The 14160-nt window shown below is 42.2% G+C and overlaps 1 protein-coding gene across 2 annotated transcripts in view; it reads left to right on the top strand.

Moving 5' to 3' along the window:
* Positions 1-14160, top strand: part of Garem1 (GRB2 associated regulator of MAPK1 subtype 1) — a 168683-nt gene that overhangs the window by 120059 nt on the left and 34464 nt on the right. For both annotated transcript variants that reach the window (XM_021214851.2, XM_021214853.2), the window contains exon 3: positions 4469-4599. In XM_021214851.2, coding sequence (XP_021070510.1) covers positions 4469-4599 — 131 coding nt within the window. The remainder of the gene's footprint in view (positions 1-4468; positions 4600-14160) is intronic.

Here is a 14160-nt window from a genome sequence, read left to right as displayed (position 1 = left end):
AAAAAAAAAAAAAAGAAAGCATTTCTGCACAATGGTCTCAAGCCCATCCTACTTAATGCTGGTAATCTGTCTCTGAAAGATGTGAGAGAAGAAAAGTTGGCCCATTCCCTGTTCCAGAGGCACCTGCTACTTTATGCCAGTGAGGTAACCTTCCCTGAAGAACACAGAGCTGTCCCTTCCTAGCACTGTAGACATTCAGGGCTCTGTTTGCTTAGCCTTGGGTTGTGCAAGCCTTGGACTGTGTTTGTATTCCTGGTGCTCCTCCACTCTTCTCTGCTTTATCCTCCTGGGATGGTTTCTGCTCTTTAACATTTCCTACAGCAGGGACGGGGACATCAGTAGGATGTTGTTCACTGTAAACCTCTGGTCTTACCTTGCTTTTTATTTATACACATTAAGTGTAGCTCTGTCCCTACAGAATGGCCAACAGTTTTTTTTTTTTTTAAAGTGCTGTAAAAATAAAATATTTACCTCTGGCCATGCTCACTGCCACAGTGATGGGGACCTATGCATGGAACCTGGTCTTCAGTGGGCACAGAATGAATTCTGGCTAATAGTTACCCTATGACTTCTAACCAGTGGCAAATTAGACTAGCGCTCTGCTTCCTCCCAGTCCCCCTGCCTCATCTTGCACTGTTGCGCCCTCCCTGTAAGGAACAAGTGTTGCTTTCCCCTGTAAGGAAAGCACAGGTATAGGACAGCCCCTTGGTATTATAAGGGTGCTAGAACTTAGATGTCAAGGGAGAACTTGGGGCCTCTTAGTTATGCTTAATATTCATTGTGAAGTTCATCCACTATGTCTGCCTTGAGGGGCATGTAAAAAAGGACTCTTTTCTAAATGATGCTCAACTCCTGGTCAACATGTTAATTAGGAAGTGGAGTTTTAGAAACAACACATGGGGAAAAACTTGAGTCTTTGTTTCTAAACACCATGTTAGAATCATTTAAACTCTTGTCAATGAGCGTGTCGTTGGTGTTGGATTAGTTTCTGGGAGTTTCAGGGACCACAGATGGGCCAGGTCGCACAATGGAGACGTTTTATGAGATCATCAAAGCTGTTGAAAGACAATGCAGCTTCCTCTGTCTCTAAGAACGGAGCTTGACAGTAACATCTCGGAACAGATGTTTCCACAGCCTCCACATGTTTTTATTTGGTGGCACAAAAGACTGTGCTATGCATGAAATGGTCTGTTAGAGAATTAGTTCCCCTGGGTGGGGGTCGTGGGAATATGTGTTGTATAAATTGATTTTACTTTTGGCAGGAGACTGGCTCTTAACTTAGCCAGTTCGCAAGGTTGGGCTTCAACAAGATCTGATTTTCAGGCCACAGAGTCACAGAGGATGTAGCAATGACATGGCCTAGCATCTTCCTCAAAGTGTGTCAGGTTAACAAGTCAGAGACCATCACACCATTCATAAAAAGGTAGAAGCTGAATAAAACCACAGGACCGTGTTCTTGTACAGCACTGGCAGAAGCTGGGGCATTCCTGTGGCTGGTTACTTACGTCATCATCCCAGTACAAGCCCTCTTGTACAGCTCACGGATGTTGATTTTAGATAGCCATTTAAAGGGAAACTGCCCTTCTGAGATGCCGGCAGTGTAGGATGTGATTTTAGGATCTCCCAGGAGACCTTAATGTGACTGCTCAGTCATATAGACTGAGAGTTGGTCATTTTCACTTCTGATGTCTTACTTTGGGACTGTCCTGGTCTACTTTGTACACTGTCCAGCAATACAGACTTCGGCAGACTGTCCCAAGGGCCACCTCTGACCTGCCGTCTGCTTTTGTAAGTGTGGCATTGTACATATAGTCCATTGTACATTTTTCTGTGGCTGCTTTTACATTTTGTTACCAGGAGCCACTTAGCTAGTGAAAGCTAAAATAGTTACAGAAAAGTATGCCAACCACTGCAATGGGAAGTTACATACATACTGTGATTCAGCCCATGAAAAAGACATTTGATCCATACACTCGGGTGACAGAGACAAAATGATCACAGGGCCAGCATAGCCTACACAGTAAGACCCTGTCTCAAAAAAATAACACCAAAGGAGAAAAGGAGACATATGTAAGGTTTTAGTAATTTAGACTTTTCAAGTCATTTGGAGAATATAAGAACTATAAATAATTGGTGTTAGATATCTTATCACAGGAGAGCAGTTAAGATATATACAGACAAACATGAAAACCAAAATCTTACAGAATGATCTGAAAAGCATTCTAAGATGAAAATAATCATTGTCTGATATGTAGTATGTTCTGATGATAAGAGCTATACTGTATTTTTGCTGTATTTGTTTCTCATCTGTATTCATTTCCCAAAGCCATAAGGAATTAAAAAAAAAAAAGGACTGAGAATAGTGTTGTACTATAGAGCATTTGCCTAGCATGCAGGAGGCCCTGGGCTTATTTCCCAGAAAAGCATATACACATCCCTTATTTTAAAAAAACAAACAAACAAACAAACAAACAATATTAGGTATCATGGCAAGTAGACAGGGATGAGGGAGAAAGAAAGAGAGAAGGAGGAAGGAAGGAAAGGAGGGAAGGAGTAAAGAAAGAAAGATGTTGAAAACCTCCTTATTTCATGAGCCAAATAGTCTACTGTGTTAAGATATAAAACATGCATTGGATTTCAGAGATTTAATGCAACAGCTAGGGAGGTAGCTCATTTGATGAAGTGCTCGGAGGACCTGAATGCATCTCCAGAACCCACTTAGAGACAGTGGATTAAATGGTGCATGCTGTAACCCCAGTGCTGAGAAGCAGAGACGGAGGCTTGCTGGCCAGGCAGCCAGACCTTGTTGGTGAACCCCAGGCTGCAGTAATAGATCCTGTCTCAAACAAGGTGGATGGCACCAGAACACACCAAGGGTTGTCTTCTGGCCTTCGTCCAGGTACACATACGCACATGCACACGCGTGCTCGCCCTTTCTTTTCTGCCTTTATTCGTGTGGCTACTAGAAAAAAATGTACATAACTCAACCTGAGCAGCAGCTGCTAGCCACTTACTGGGTGTTTGTGCTACATACAGGTCCCACCTCACCTTACTAAAAGCTTCCCAAAACACTGATTACAGATTCTAATCAACTCTAATGATAGACCTAAGCAGATGACATTTGTAGATTTTCATCAAACTGTTTCCTGATAGCTTGATTCACATTTGGCTTCCAAATCTGTACTGTCTTATTCATATAATACATTACAAACTATAAATCACCATTACAGGTAGTTGGGAATATTGGCAGATATTTGAAGTCTCTGTCAGATGTCCTATTGTCACAGTCACGTAAATATAAATTTTAACTCCCACAGACAAGTGCTTTGGCCCCGCTCATCTCCTAACACAGAGATGTCTTGTCTCAGCTTTAGGTTGTATCTAATCTATTCCTTGGCTGGGCTGGCTCCTGAAAAGTAACCTTTAGCTTATCTAGAGCATCCGAGTGATACTTTTTAAGTAGGTCACTCTCCTTTGTGGCTTTTGAACTAATTCCCTCCAGAGTCACAACTTCATCCCCATCAGAAACATGGATATCATGACATCTCCAGTGTCTCTCTGCCTTCCCACCCAAGACCTTTGGTATCTTCCTAGCCAAAAGGCCCAAGAACAGGCGTAGGTTCGCTCCCTTTCATATGCTCTGACTCCTTCTTCCTGCCTCACTTCCCATACTCATGGCGACTTCATAGCCATGGCAGAATCTCTGCCTACTTCACGCCAGCCCCCGTGCTCTCTCTGGCTTTGGTTTTAATTCTTGGCCAGGCTCAGCCAGTGGTGACTTAGTGGTGCTCAGCAGTCACATCACATCATAGTTTTCTGTGGGTACCTGAAAATCTTCCCTCTAACCTCCAATGCTTCCTCTTTCAACATTGTTCTAACTGACAGCTTTTCTCCACCACTGGCTGGAAAACTTGAGTCAGGAAGAAAGACCCAAGCCCAGCTTGTCCAGCTGCCCCTGCAGCAGCGGAAGGTGGGCTGCCCATGCTCGTCTGCAGTGGCTCCTCCTTCTGATGTCTCTGAACTTCACCCAGTCCTGGTTCTATTCTAGGTTAAATACTAACTTCAAAAAATTAGTTCTGCCATGGTACAGGGCCTTAGTTTTAGAAAGTAATGGGTGTGTTGTTATAACTAAATGACAAGAAAATGTACTGCTAAAAACAAAATAAGCAACTGTTTCTGGCACACTGTCTTCCCTCGGAGGTCTAATGACATGCAGACCCTGATAGTAAGTTCTGAATCTGAGCAGAAAAAAAGATAAAATGCAGTTTGTTTCCATATTCACACTGAGTTTCAAAATTTGTTTAGATTCTAGCCGAATGAAACCTTCAGGTGATCATCCTTTTTAACATGCTGATAAAAAGCAATCTACGACCGAGAAGAGGTGGCCTAGAAGAAGATGATGTTGTCACCGTGGTGACAGCTCTCCAGCACAAGCGCCTCACCTCTCTCTGCTTACCATGTGTTTTAGGACAATTCAAGCTGCTGGAACAAGACCGGGACATAAAGGAGCCGGTGCAATATTTCAACAGCGTGGAGGAAGTGGCTAAAGCATTTCCTGAACGTGTGTACGTCATGGAGGAGATTACATTCAACGTGAAGGTAGCTCTGAAGAGTCAGATATTTACCCCTCACTGAGACATTCCAGTGTACAGCACACTAGGTGTGCACATGCGTGCCTCCTAGGAACATCCCATACGTCCTCTTAGTTGCATCTGAAACACTGTACTGTAACAGTGTACTGTAGGTGGTGAAGCCGACCTGACTCCTAGCAACACACGTTACTTATTACCATGATTCTTATTAGAACTTGAAACTGTTAATTTCAGAAATAAGATTCCTGTGTTTTGTTTTGTTTTGTTTTGTTTCTCATGGCTGACACAAATACTAACAAAAAGCAACTAAGGAAAGAGGGATTAATTTCTCTCACAGTTCGAGGGGACAGCCCCATCAGAGTGGGGAGCTCAAGGCAGCTGGCCTCACGACATCACACTTAGGAGGCTATAGGAGCCACAACTCTGCTGCTCAGCTCACTTTCCCCTTTTTTATTCAACCTGGGATCCCAGCCATGGGTTAGCTTCAGTTAATCCAATCTAGAAACTCCCTCACAGACAAGGCCAGAATCTTGTCCCCTAGCTGATTTTTAATCCTGTCATGTTCGTGGTCAATAGTAAACAATTCCTAAGCAAATAAAAGATGTTTTTAACTGGAACTTCATCCTCTTGTTGGTGACAGCTATTTCACCAGGGCCTCTGATAAGCTGTGTTATAGAAGCAGAAGACCTATAATGAAGCAAATATCAGCATTTTGTTTTTAAAAAATACATCAAAGAGGGAGGAGAGCTTGCTTCTGGCACCCACACTGAGATCAGTGCACATTCATCCTCTGTGAACTATTTCAGTGTGCAGAGAAATCGATGTGCCTCCTCCATATATGAACCTATTCCCCTGACCAGAGTCGCTAGGGGAACAGGGCCATTGCTTGTGGGATCCAGTTGGATTGTGCACACACCTGCTCCATTTTGTTATCACACTTAGGAAGTGTCCATGTTGAAAGGATTTCCTGTTTACCCTCTTTTACACAGGAAGTCCAACTAAGTCAGATTCTATGAACAGGCAAAAAGTCAGGAGTCAACATACCTGTTTCTTAGAAATACGTTCCCTCTGAACAGCACACTACACAAATTGTTGGCTCAAGACAGCATCAGTGTCTCTGTGGGTGGGTCTCCACCCACACCCCTCAGGAAGCACAGATCCGGTAACTCCCAACTGAACAAGGGCCCATGATGATGGCACAGCATTTGTCCCCCACTTCTGAAAGGCAGCCACTGGGGTCTACTTTCTGTTATTAGAGTCAGTGAGACTCTATACTGTATAAAATCTTCTCCTGAATATGTTTTACCTATATATAAAAGTTTGGATAATTTTTTAATTTCTCCAGTGTCCCAGTATATAAAGCATCAAGATAGCAAGCCTTCGTTTCCATGTTCTGTTTTTAAACTTACTAAGATTCATTAATTCCTAGAATATTAAATCTAGGGGATGGCTGCTGCTTGGTTTTGTTTTTGAAGTTTTGAGAGGTTGGAGATAAAATTGGGGCTCCAAGCTCACCAGTTGACTAGTGCCACTGAACTGCTCCAGGAAGCTGAACTGGACTTCCTGAGTGTTTTAACAAGTCTTAACTTTTCCCTTAAATTTTTTATTGAATGTTAGCTAAATGAAAAAAGTAAAAATCAAGCTAATACTTTTAGATCCTTTTCTAAAAGTATTTTCTCTCCTAAGTGGTAGCAAAGCAGGCATAAAAAATGTCTTATGGCTTTTAAGATTAGCATTCTGGTTTTGATCCTATGTTGTTCATGTAAATGTTTTGAGACAGGGTCTTACTGTGTAGCCCCATTTAGCCTGAGATTCACTATGTAGTTTAAGCTGGCCTCAAACTCACAGAGATCCACCTGCCTGGGATTAAAGTCATGCACCACCATACCCTGCTTTGTGTACAATATTTTCAAAGTTGTCTCTCTATAATTCTTTTAAATGTTTGTGGTAAATCATTACATACAGACTGAGGAGTTGGCTTCATGAGAAATATGCTTCCTGTGTAAGCGTAAGGACCTGAGCTTGATCCCCAGCATCCATATAAAAGCTGGACAGGACTATCCATGCCAGTAATGCTCGAGCTGAGAGGCCACCAGGAGGTCTCAGGCCTTGCTGGCCAGCCAGCCTAGCCAATGGGTGATGCCAGATCCAGTGAGACATCCTGACTCAAAAATACAAGGTTGGGAATGGTAGAGGAAGATAGTCAACATTAACCTGTTTACACACACACACACACACACACACACACACCAGCATACAAAGCAACAAACAAAATAATATTCTGTGTGTAATCGAGATGCTGCTTACAAGGCTGAGGCCACAGGTTAATGTATGAAACGTGAGCTTAGAGCATCCAGAGACAGGTGGGTTTGGATTGAGTTCCATACTTGTAAGCATCAATATTTTATAACAGAGTTATTTATTGCTTACAGAGTTTTAAGAGCCATCACATCCAGTTTGCATCAATCACTAAAATATTCACTTTCCTTCAAAGAACCATTGCTAGAGAAAGCTTGGGAAATTTGTATAATGACATATCCAGAACTTTGTGTGCTTAGTGAATACATGCAAAGTGAATGAACTGGGGTATTGGTGTTCTCTGTAGACTGGAGAGGTTAAAAAAAAAAAAAAATGCCATGTTTGGTTCTTATATCCCCTGGAGAAAGACAAAATGAAATTAGCACTATCTAGGCTTAGACAAAGCTGTTTTCCAAGAGACAGATTTTTGAGGTGGAGGGTTGTTTTTCTATAAATTTAAACCTGCAGAGAAATATTTTACCTACATAGAAAAATTTATTTTCCAACTCAAAGCTGGCATAGGTCCTGGGAGATGGCTCAGTGGCTGAAGCCCTAGTCAGAGTTCAGATCCCTAGACCCTCCATAAATATTAGGTGAGCATGGCAGCCCTCCTGTGATTCCAACCTCAGAAGGCAGAGACAATAAAAAAAAAAAAGAATGCCATAAATATGGTAATGGGATACACTATTGAAATGTTGGTAGTTATAAATTCATGACTAACTGACTTCATAATTGTTAAAAGACATACACCTTTACATGCATGCATTAAGATACATATAGAGTCCAAAATTGAAATGAATTATAATAATTTGAAGTAATACCAAATATATTAACAACATAGCAACTCAAGGTTGGAAATAAAGCTTGGTAGTAGAGTTCTTTCCTAGCATGTGTTAGGCCCTAAGTTTCCTCCTCAACACTGCAAAAATCATAAACCGTAGTAATAGCAAACTTCGTTCTGTCTTTTGTCCCAGACTGTAGTACAAGTTAAATTAAGTCCAGTGGAGCATGCCAAGGCTATCTACAGTTACTTTAAAATGAGTGTCTTTGTTTCATTTTATACTTTATGCAGGATCTTATGATGCAGCCCAGGCTGGCTGTGAGCTCACAGCAATCCTCCTACCTCAGCTGCCTAAGTGTGGGAGCTACCACACTCACCAAGAACTCTTCTAGCCTAAAATTAATAAAGTAAACTTATCCTTAAAAGGTGCCTTGATACATTTAAGATTATTGCTCTGATGGCCCCATCATTGGTGAACTGCACAGAATGAATTCTTATATAGTATTTAACTGGTTAACTAGCAAGTGTATTTTGAACTCCTACTGTCTGTTCAGGAGTGTTCTCAATGAGTGTGCAGGGGCCCGTCTTCATGGAAACAGCCCAGTGGCAAAGGAAGACAATAAGTAAGCAAATGTTTATCCTAATTCCAAGGCACACAGATTGGAGAACGACTGAAGTCGGGGAGCACATGTATGGCCTCTCACCTTTGAACAATATTTGAAAACCTGGGTCTAGTTCCATTAGCCTGCAACCGCCATTCTCAGTGGTAGGTGATTTTGTTCCTGTGCACGCTGGCTGTGTCTACATGTAACTTTGTCATGATTATGGGGTGGAGGAAGTTCCTAGCACCTAGTGTTCAGTTCAGTTCTAAGCAACAACATCAGAAGCACCTGGAATTCCAGCTCCAGGAGATTGAGCATCCTCCTCTGGCCTCTATGGGCCCTGGCCTTCATGCACAGGCACACACGCACATAAAAAATAAAAATAAATCTTTTTTTTTTTTTAAAAATAGCCACACAACTATGTGCAGACTATCTATCTCTCTTTAAGTAAAGCCACCATATCAGAAGACCTATGAGGCTGTGAACTTAGACCTGAGTTCAGCCTCACCCATTGACAGTGTGACCACAGACACGCTGCATCCCCCCGACCCCACCCCAGCTCCTAGTATCTTCCCCTGCACAGTGGGAGTGAGACTGCCACCCTAGGTACATGTTGTGTTTAAGTGAAGCCGTGGTCCAGTCCTGTTTAAGTGCCTGGTGTGGGAGTTAGTGAGCCGTGGGCTGCGGGAAGCCGCCTGTCTCCATATTGTTATGTGGGGCATAACCCTGTCTGTCTACATGTTGGCTGTGCCTTCTTTCACCCTGGCAGCAGAGCAGCAGAGACCGCAGCTCCCAGAGTCCTCAAGAAAGTCTGCCAGTGCCTAGTGCAGAACTTTCGGTCATGCTAAATTGCTCCTCCTTTTAAAAGAATCCCCTCCCCGCCCCCACCATTTCCCTTCCACTTCAATACCTCATACCCATGTCTTCATTAAGCCCTCCACATAGGGAACCTAGATTTTGTCACTGAGTCAAAATTACCCCTTTATCCAATATCTTTAGGGGACATTACACTAATAGCTAGTGAATTATTTGAAATGTCTTCAGCCTTTCAAACTCAGCCCAGTGCTGATGAGAAATTTTTCCACGCATGCATTCTTGCCATCAAAATAATGACTAACCAATTAGGTTTTAATTCACGTCCTGTCCTTGTTGCAGCAAGTGAGGGTGGGGGCAACTTTGATTTAGCATTGAATCTGAGCTTTCCTGTCTTCACTGCTGCCCCAAAAGCTGGGAAGTTACTGCCTTCGGGTTGGGGAGGCAGGGGGTGGCACTGATGCTCAAGACTGGACACTGTCACACTGTGTTCTCCAGTCAGTCAGGTCTGGCTTTTAACTCTTTCACCAGACATTCCCTAAATGAAAAATAACAAGTTTGTATTATCTCAAGAAAGGAAAGTGAAATTTTGGTCAGATGTGGACAGTCACCCCCTCTACTTGCCCAGACATCATAGAAGGACCTTCTGATTATCGTGTTTAGGACTTGCTATATCAAAGGTGTCTTAGGTACGGTTTCTACTGATGTGATAAAACACCATGACCAACATGGGCTATGCCAGCTGCCAAGCAGATAAATTATCAATAGTCCTATAAACTGCAAGGCCTGTGAATCATAACGGTGACTAACACAGCAAAATATCTGCATTAGTGTAGTAGTGGCATGTATGTCTTGGTGGTGACTAACAGCTGTCTAAATGAATGAAAGACCCACTTAATGGGATGGAGGGAATGTATACTTGGTTCTATAAACTTACCCTTGGCTAGAGAGGTCATAGACCTTAAGGGAGAAACCTACACTACATTTCTCCAAAATCAGTATAGTTTTTAACTGTATTCTTTATACTTATCCCTATATGCACAGATAAATATAACTCTCATCCCTCATTAAAGAAGCTTTTGTTTTCCTTTGAGCAGACAGAGGCTACTACATATCTACAGCTGGTCAAAACACAGAGAATAAAGTAGTCAAAGGTGTGTTCAGCACCAATTGGTACATCTATAACATAATCCCTACACCTAAGCCTTGGGGAACATCATGGAAGAGGAGTCAGAAAGACTGTAAGAGCCAGAAGATTAAGGTGGTTGCTATGAGATAGTCTAAAAGGGGCAAGGGAGGTATTTATTTCTTCTTACAGTTTGTAAGGAATGCAATGCAAGAACTCAAGGCAGAAGCCTAGAGTCAGGAGCTGACACAAGCCATGAAGGAGTGCTGCTTTCTGGCTTGCTCCCCACAACTTGCTCACACCATCTAGGACCACCAGCCCAGGGCTGGTACTATCCACAGTAAGGTAAAATGGGCCCTCCCACACCAATCATCAGTAAAAAAAAAAAAAAAAATGTGCCTCAGACTTGCCTACAGGCATATCTTATGAAGATATTTTCTCAATTCAGAACCCCTTCCTAACCAGTGTCAAGTTGACAAAGTAGCCAGGACAGGTCATTGCCAAGCAATAGAGGATAAGGATCTCAGGATTCCTGGTGTTCATAAAGGTACAAATAATGATGATTATAAAGTACACATGGTGCTAGATGTGGTTGTAGTGTGTGAAGTAATAGGATCATGCTAAGTAGCATCCAGCACCTCACATCTGTAGTCCTTCCTCCTGTCCAGCTGCAACAGCTTGTGGTTGATCAACAGCTCGGTATCCCCCACCCTCACTAAAATGACCCACTCTGGGAAGTCCCCATTCCCTCACTGAAACAGAAAATGGATCAACTGCGCAAGCTCCTAGGACAATTGAAATATGTTGAGATTTCCATGAGAATAGCCCATTCTGCTCCCATGCTGTGTTAAATTTTATCTTCCACATAGAAGTGGAAACGTGCAATATTTCTCTTTCTGTGCCTAGCTTATCTGACTTAGCATAGTGTCCTGAATTATCTGTGTTGTCAAAGATGACATTCTTTCCTTTCTCTTAATGCTGAGTGATAAACCATCCAGGAGTGCCTTTTCTAAGTAGGTAAATAATCATGTAAGACTCACAGGGAGTTACAGAATGTTCTGATACTGATAAGTGTGCTCAAGAATTCAATATTAAAATGTTATAAACAATTCTACAGGACAAGAGTTTGAGTTTTTGTAACCATCGATTTTAGATCTAGAGGGGCCTCTAGACATGACCTAGTCCTGTTTCCTTTAGCAAATAAAACCAAACAAACAACAAAACCTAAGAGGCAAATGCCTTAGCAGCCTTCAGAGAGTCATAGTCAATGAAGTCTAGAATGGATTGCAGGTCCCCTAGCCCAGCCCAGCCACCCTTCTGCTCTGCCACATTCCATCTGTGTGCTCGAGGTAGGACAAGATTGTAATCTGAGCATATTTTCCATCGTCCCAGTAGCCTGTGCAGCTGTTCTATTTTCTTTTTTAAAATGTAAATAGGCTAGCTATGGCAGGACACACCTGTAATCTCATCGAATTTAGGTAGAGACAGCCGGTGTACCCAGTGAGACAGGCAGAGTTCAGGTCACCCTTGGCTACCGAGTGAGTTTAAGGGAGACCCTGGTTGTCACTTCATTTTGTTTTTGGAGTATATAGTTCAGTCCTAGCCACTGTTCCTAATTTAAAATGACACTCCAGGTTTCTGGCTTGATAATTCAGAGACCTAATCTCCTTGTGTTTTAAGTATCTAGTAATATCAGCGAGAGGATTCTTCCTGGGATTCTTCAAAGTAGACTAGGGCTGGTTTGTTCCGGCATTTTTCTCAAGAATCTCAGAGCCTAGGTAATGTAGACAACCAACATTCAGGGTAGCTGTGGATTTTAACAAAGTACTTTCCTTTCAGTCTCTGTATTAGCCTTTTCTGCCATTTAAAGAGAATACTTGGGGAAAGTGTAAGCCTACCTTCGTCTCCTGCTCTAAAATCTATTGACACTCTCTTGATATGTATGTGACTTTTGCCTTAGGTCGCCCCTCTCTCCTGATAACTCAGTGTCTTACAGTCCCGTCTAAGTCCTGTGGTATCCTGTGTCTGTTAGAACGCCTGCCCCAATACTCCCTCTCCTGGTTTTACTTTCCATATCTGATCTGCTGGGCTGGGAACTGGGAGCCACATTGGACAGTGTTCTGATTAGCACAGAAGACACCCTGGCTTTTCAACCAAACTACAGAATGCCAGGCCTTCCTGGTGGTCACTGAGAGCCTCCTCAGCACAAAGATGGTGGAAAGGCAACTCGTGCAAGCAAAGTTTTGTCAGGTAGAGAGAAGAATTTTTAAGATAGCTAGTAAATCTTAAACACAGGCAATTTTTGTTTACTGGTTTTAAAAGTCACATGATTTCCTTAGAAATGTGACTCAGATGTCTTATAGTGTCGAGACTCTTGGATGATGATAAGCTGGGTACAATGTGGGTGTGATTATCTTAGTGTTTGAAGACCACTTGATGCTTTTTTTAGTTTGCTGGGGCTTTGTGAATTCCTCTGGAGAAACTACCAGGTGGCAAGTTGTCTGCCAAGCCACGCCATCACCACTAAGTCGATGCCGTTGTGCCTGCTATTCCCAGCCTATTTGTTTTAAACACACACACTCACACCTACACACACACAGAGGATCAACACTTATCTCAACTCTTAAAGCACTAGTTTTTTCCATTTTTCAAGAAGACAATTACATTTTTAGTTTGGGATGTCAAACATTGTGGTAGCTAGCACATATGTTAAATACACAGATCTATGAGATTGATTATTGTTCTTGAGAACGGGAGTTTCTTTTTTTTTTTTTTTACAATAATAACTTTATTGAAGGAAAAAGTTAACTTCAAAGGACCCCATCTCCATTGTCACTATTAACAGATCTTGTAGAAGCTGCAAGTTAAGCTGACTATCTTATAGTGCTGCTATTTGGGTATTCCTACTACATTGTTTGATTACCACTGCCCAGAGTGGGGAGGGGTGGAGAATGCATATGTATCTGTGCCTGGGTGCACAACACATCCAAAGTTTTACATCAATAACTTAGAACGGCTTGGGGTATTAATTCTGAGTGGCATTATGAGCAGTAAAAGCCTGATCGTTTCCTGGATTAGACCTATTAGAGTTGTTTAGATAACACACTTTGAATTACTTCCTCTCAGGAAACACTGAAGCTGGAAATGTTAACCAGGCTCACATACCAAAGCACTTAGACAGAGCACGTTGTTTCTTTTGCAGTTTAAAAAAAAAGAAGAAGAAGAAGAACTTTTTTTAAAAAAAAAAAAAGGAAAGAAATTAGACAAATAAATCACGTGCATGGAAACCTAAGAAGTCTGTCAGGCTCAATGGCCAGAGGAAGAGCATTTCTCTATGAGACTCCTCGTCTGCCCCTGACAGCGACCACAGGATTGGCTGCTCTGTTGGAATCATAACTTATGCAGGGCTAATTGCCAGCGTTAATGGTGACATCAGATCTGGAGGCGCAGAACTGCAGTCTGTACTCACATACGTTATGCATTTTATATGTGGAAGGAAAACTGACTTACTGAGCATGCAGACACAGTGTGGGCTGAAGTGTTGCGTGTGCCCAGATAGTGACATTTACTAAGGAAAGTTTACTCTGATTAACTGTGCACGTCCTGTCTGCTCCTGGTTCTCGGAAGCTGGCTGACATCCTCTTTCAGTGCATTTCATGGATGGCATTTCACTTGACCTATAATTTCTTCCCTCTAGAAAGTATGTGTTTATAAAGGTAGGTTAGAAAAAGGTAGAAACAACAACTTAATTGCATAGGAAGGAACATATGCCTTACAAAGTTGGGGTTTGGTTCCATGGTGGAGTGCTTGCCTAGCACTCACAAAGTACTGGGTTCACACTTGGGGGAGGGGAGATTAGAGAGAAGGGGTTTTTTTTGTTTTGTTTTGTTTTGTTTTGTTTTTATTTTCTTTATTTACATTTCAAATGCTATCCCAAAAGTTTCCTAT

Source organism: Mus pahari, chromosome 15 (genome assembly GCF_900095145.1).
Source record: "Mus pahari chromosome 15, PAHARI_EIJ_v1.1, whole genome shotgun sequence".
NCBI lineage: Eukaryota > Metazoa > Chordata > Mammalia > Rodentia > Muridae > Mus > Mus pahari.
This window is presented reverse-complemented; position numbering and strand designations above follow the sequence as displayed.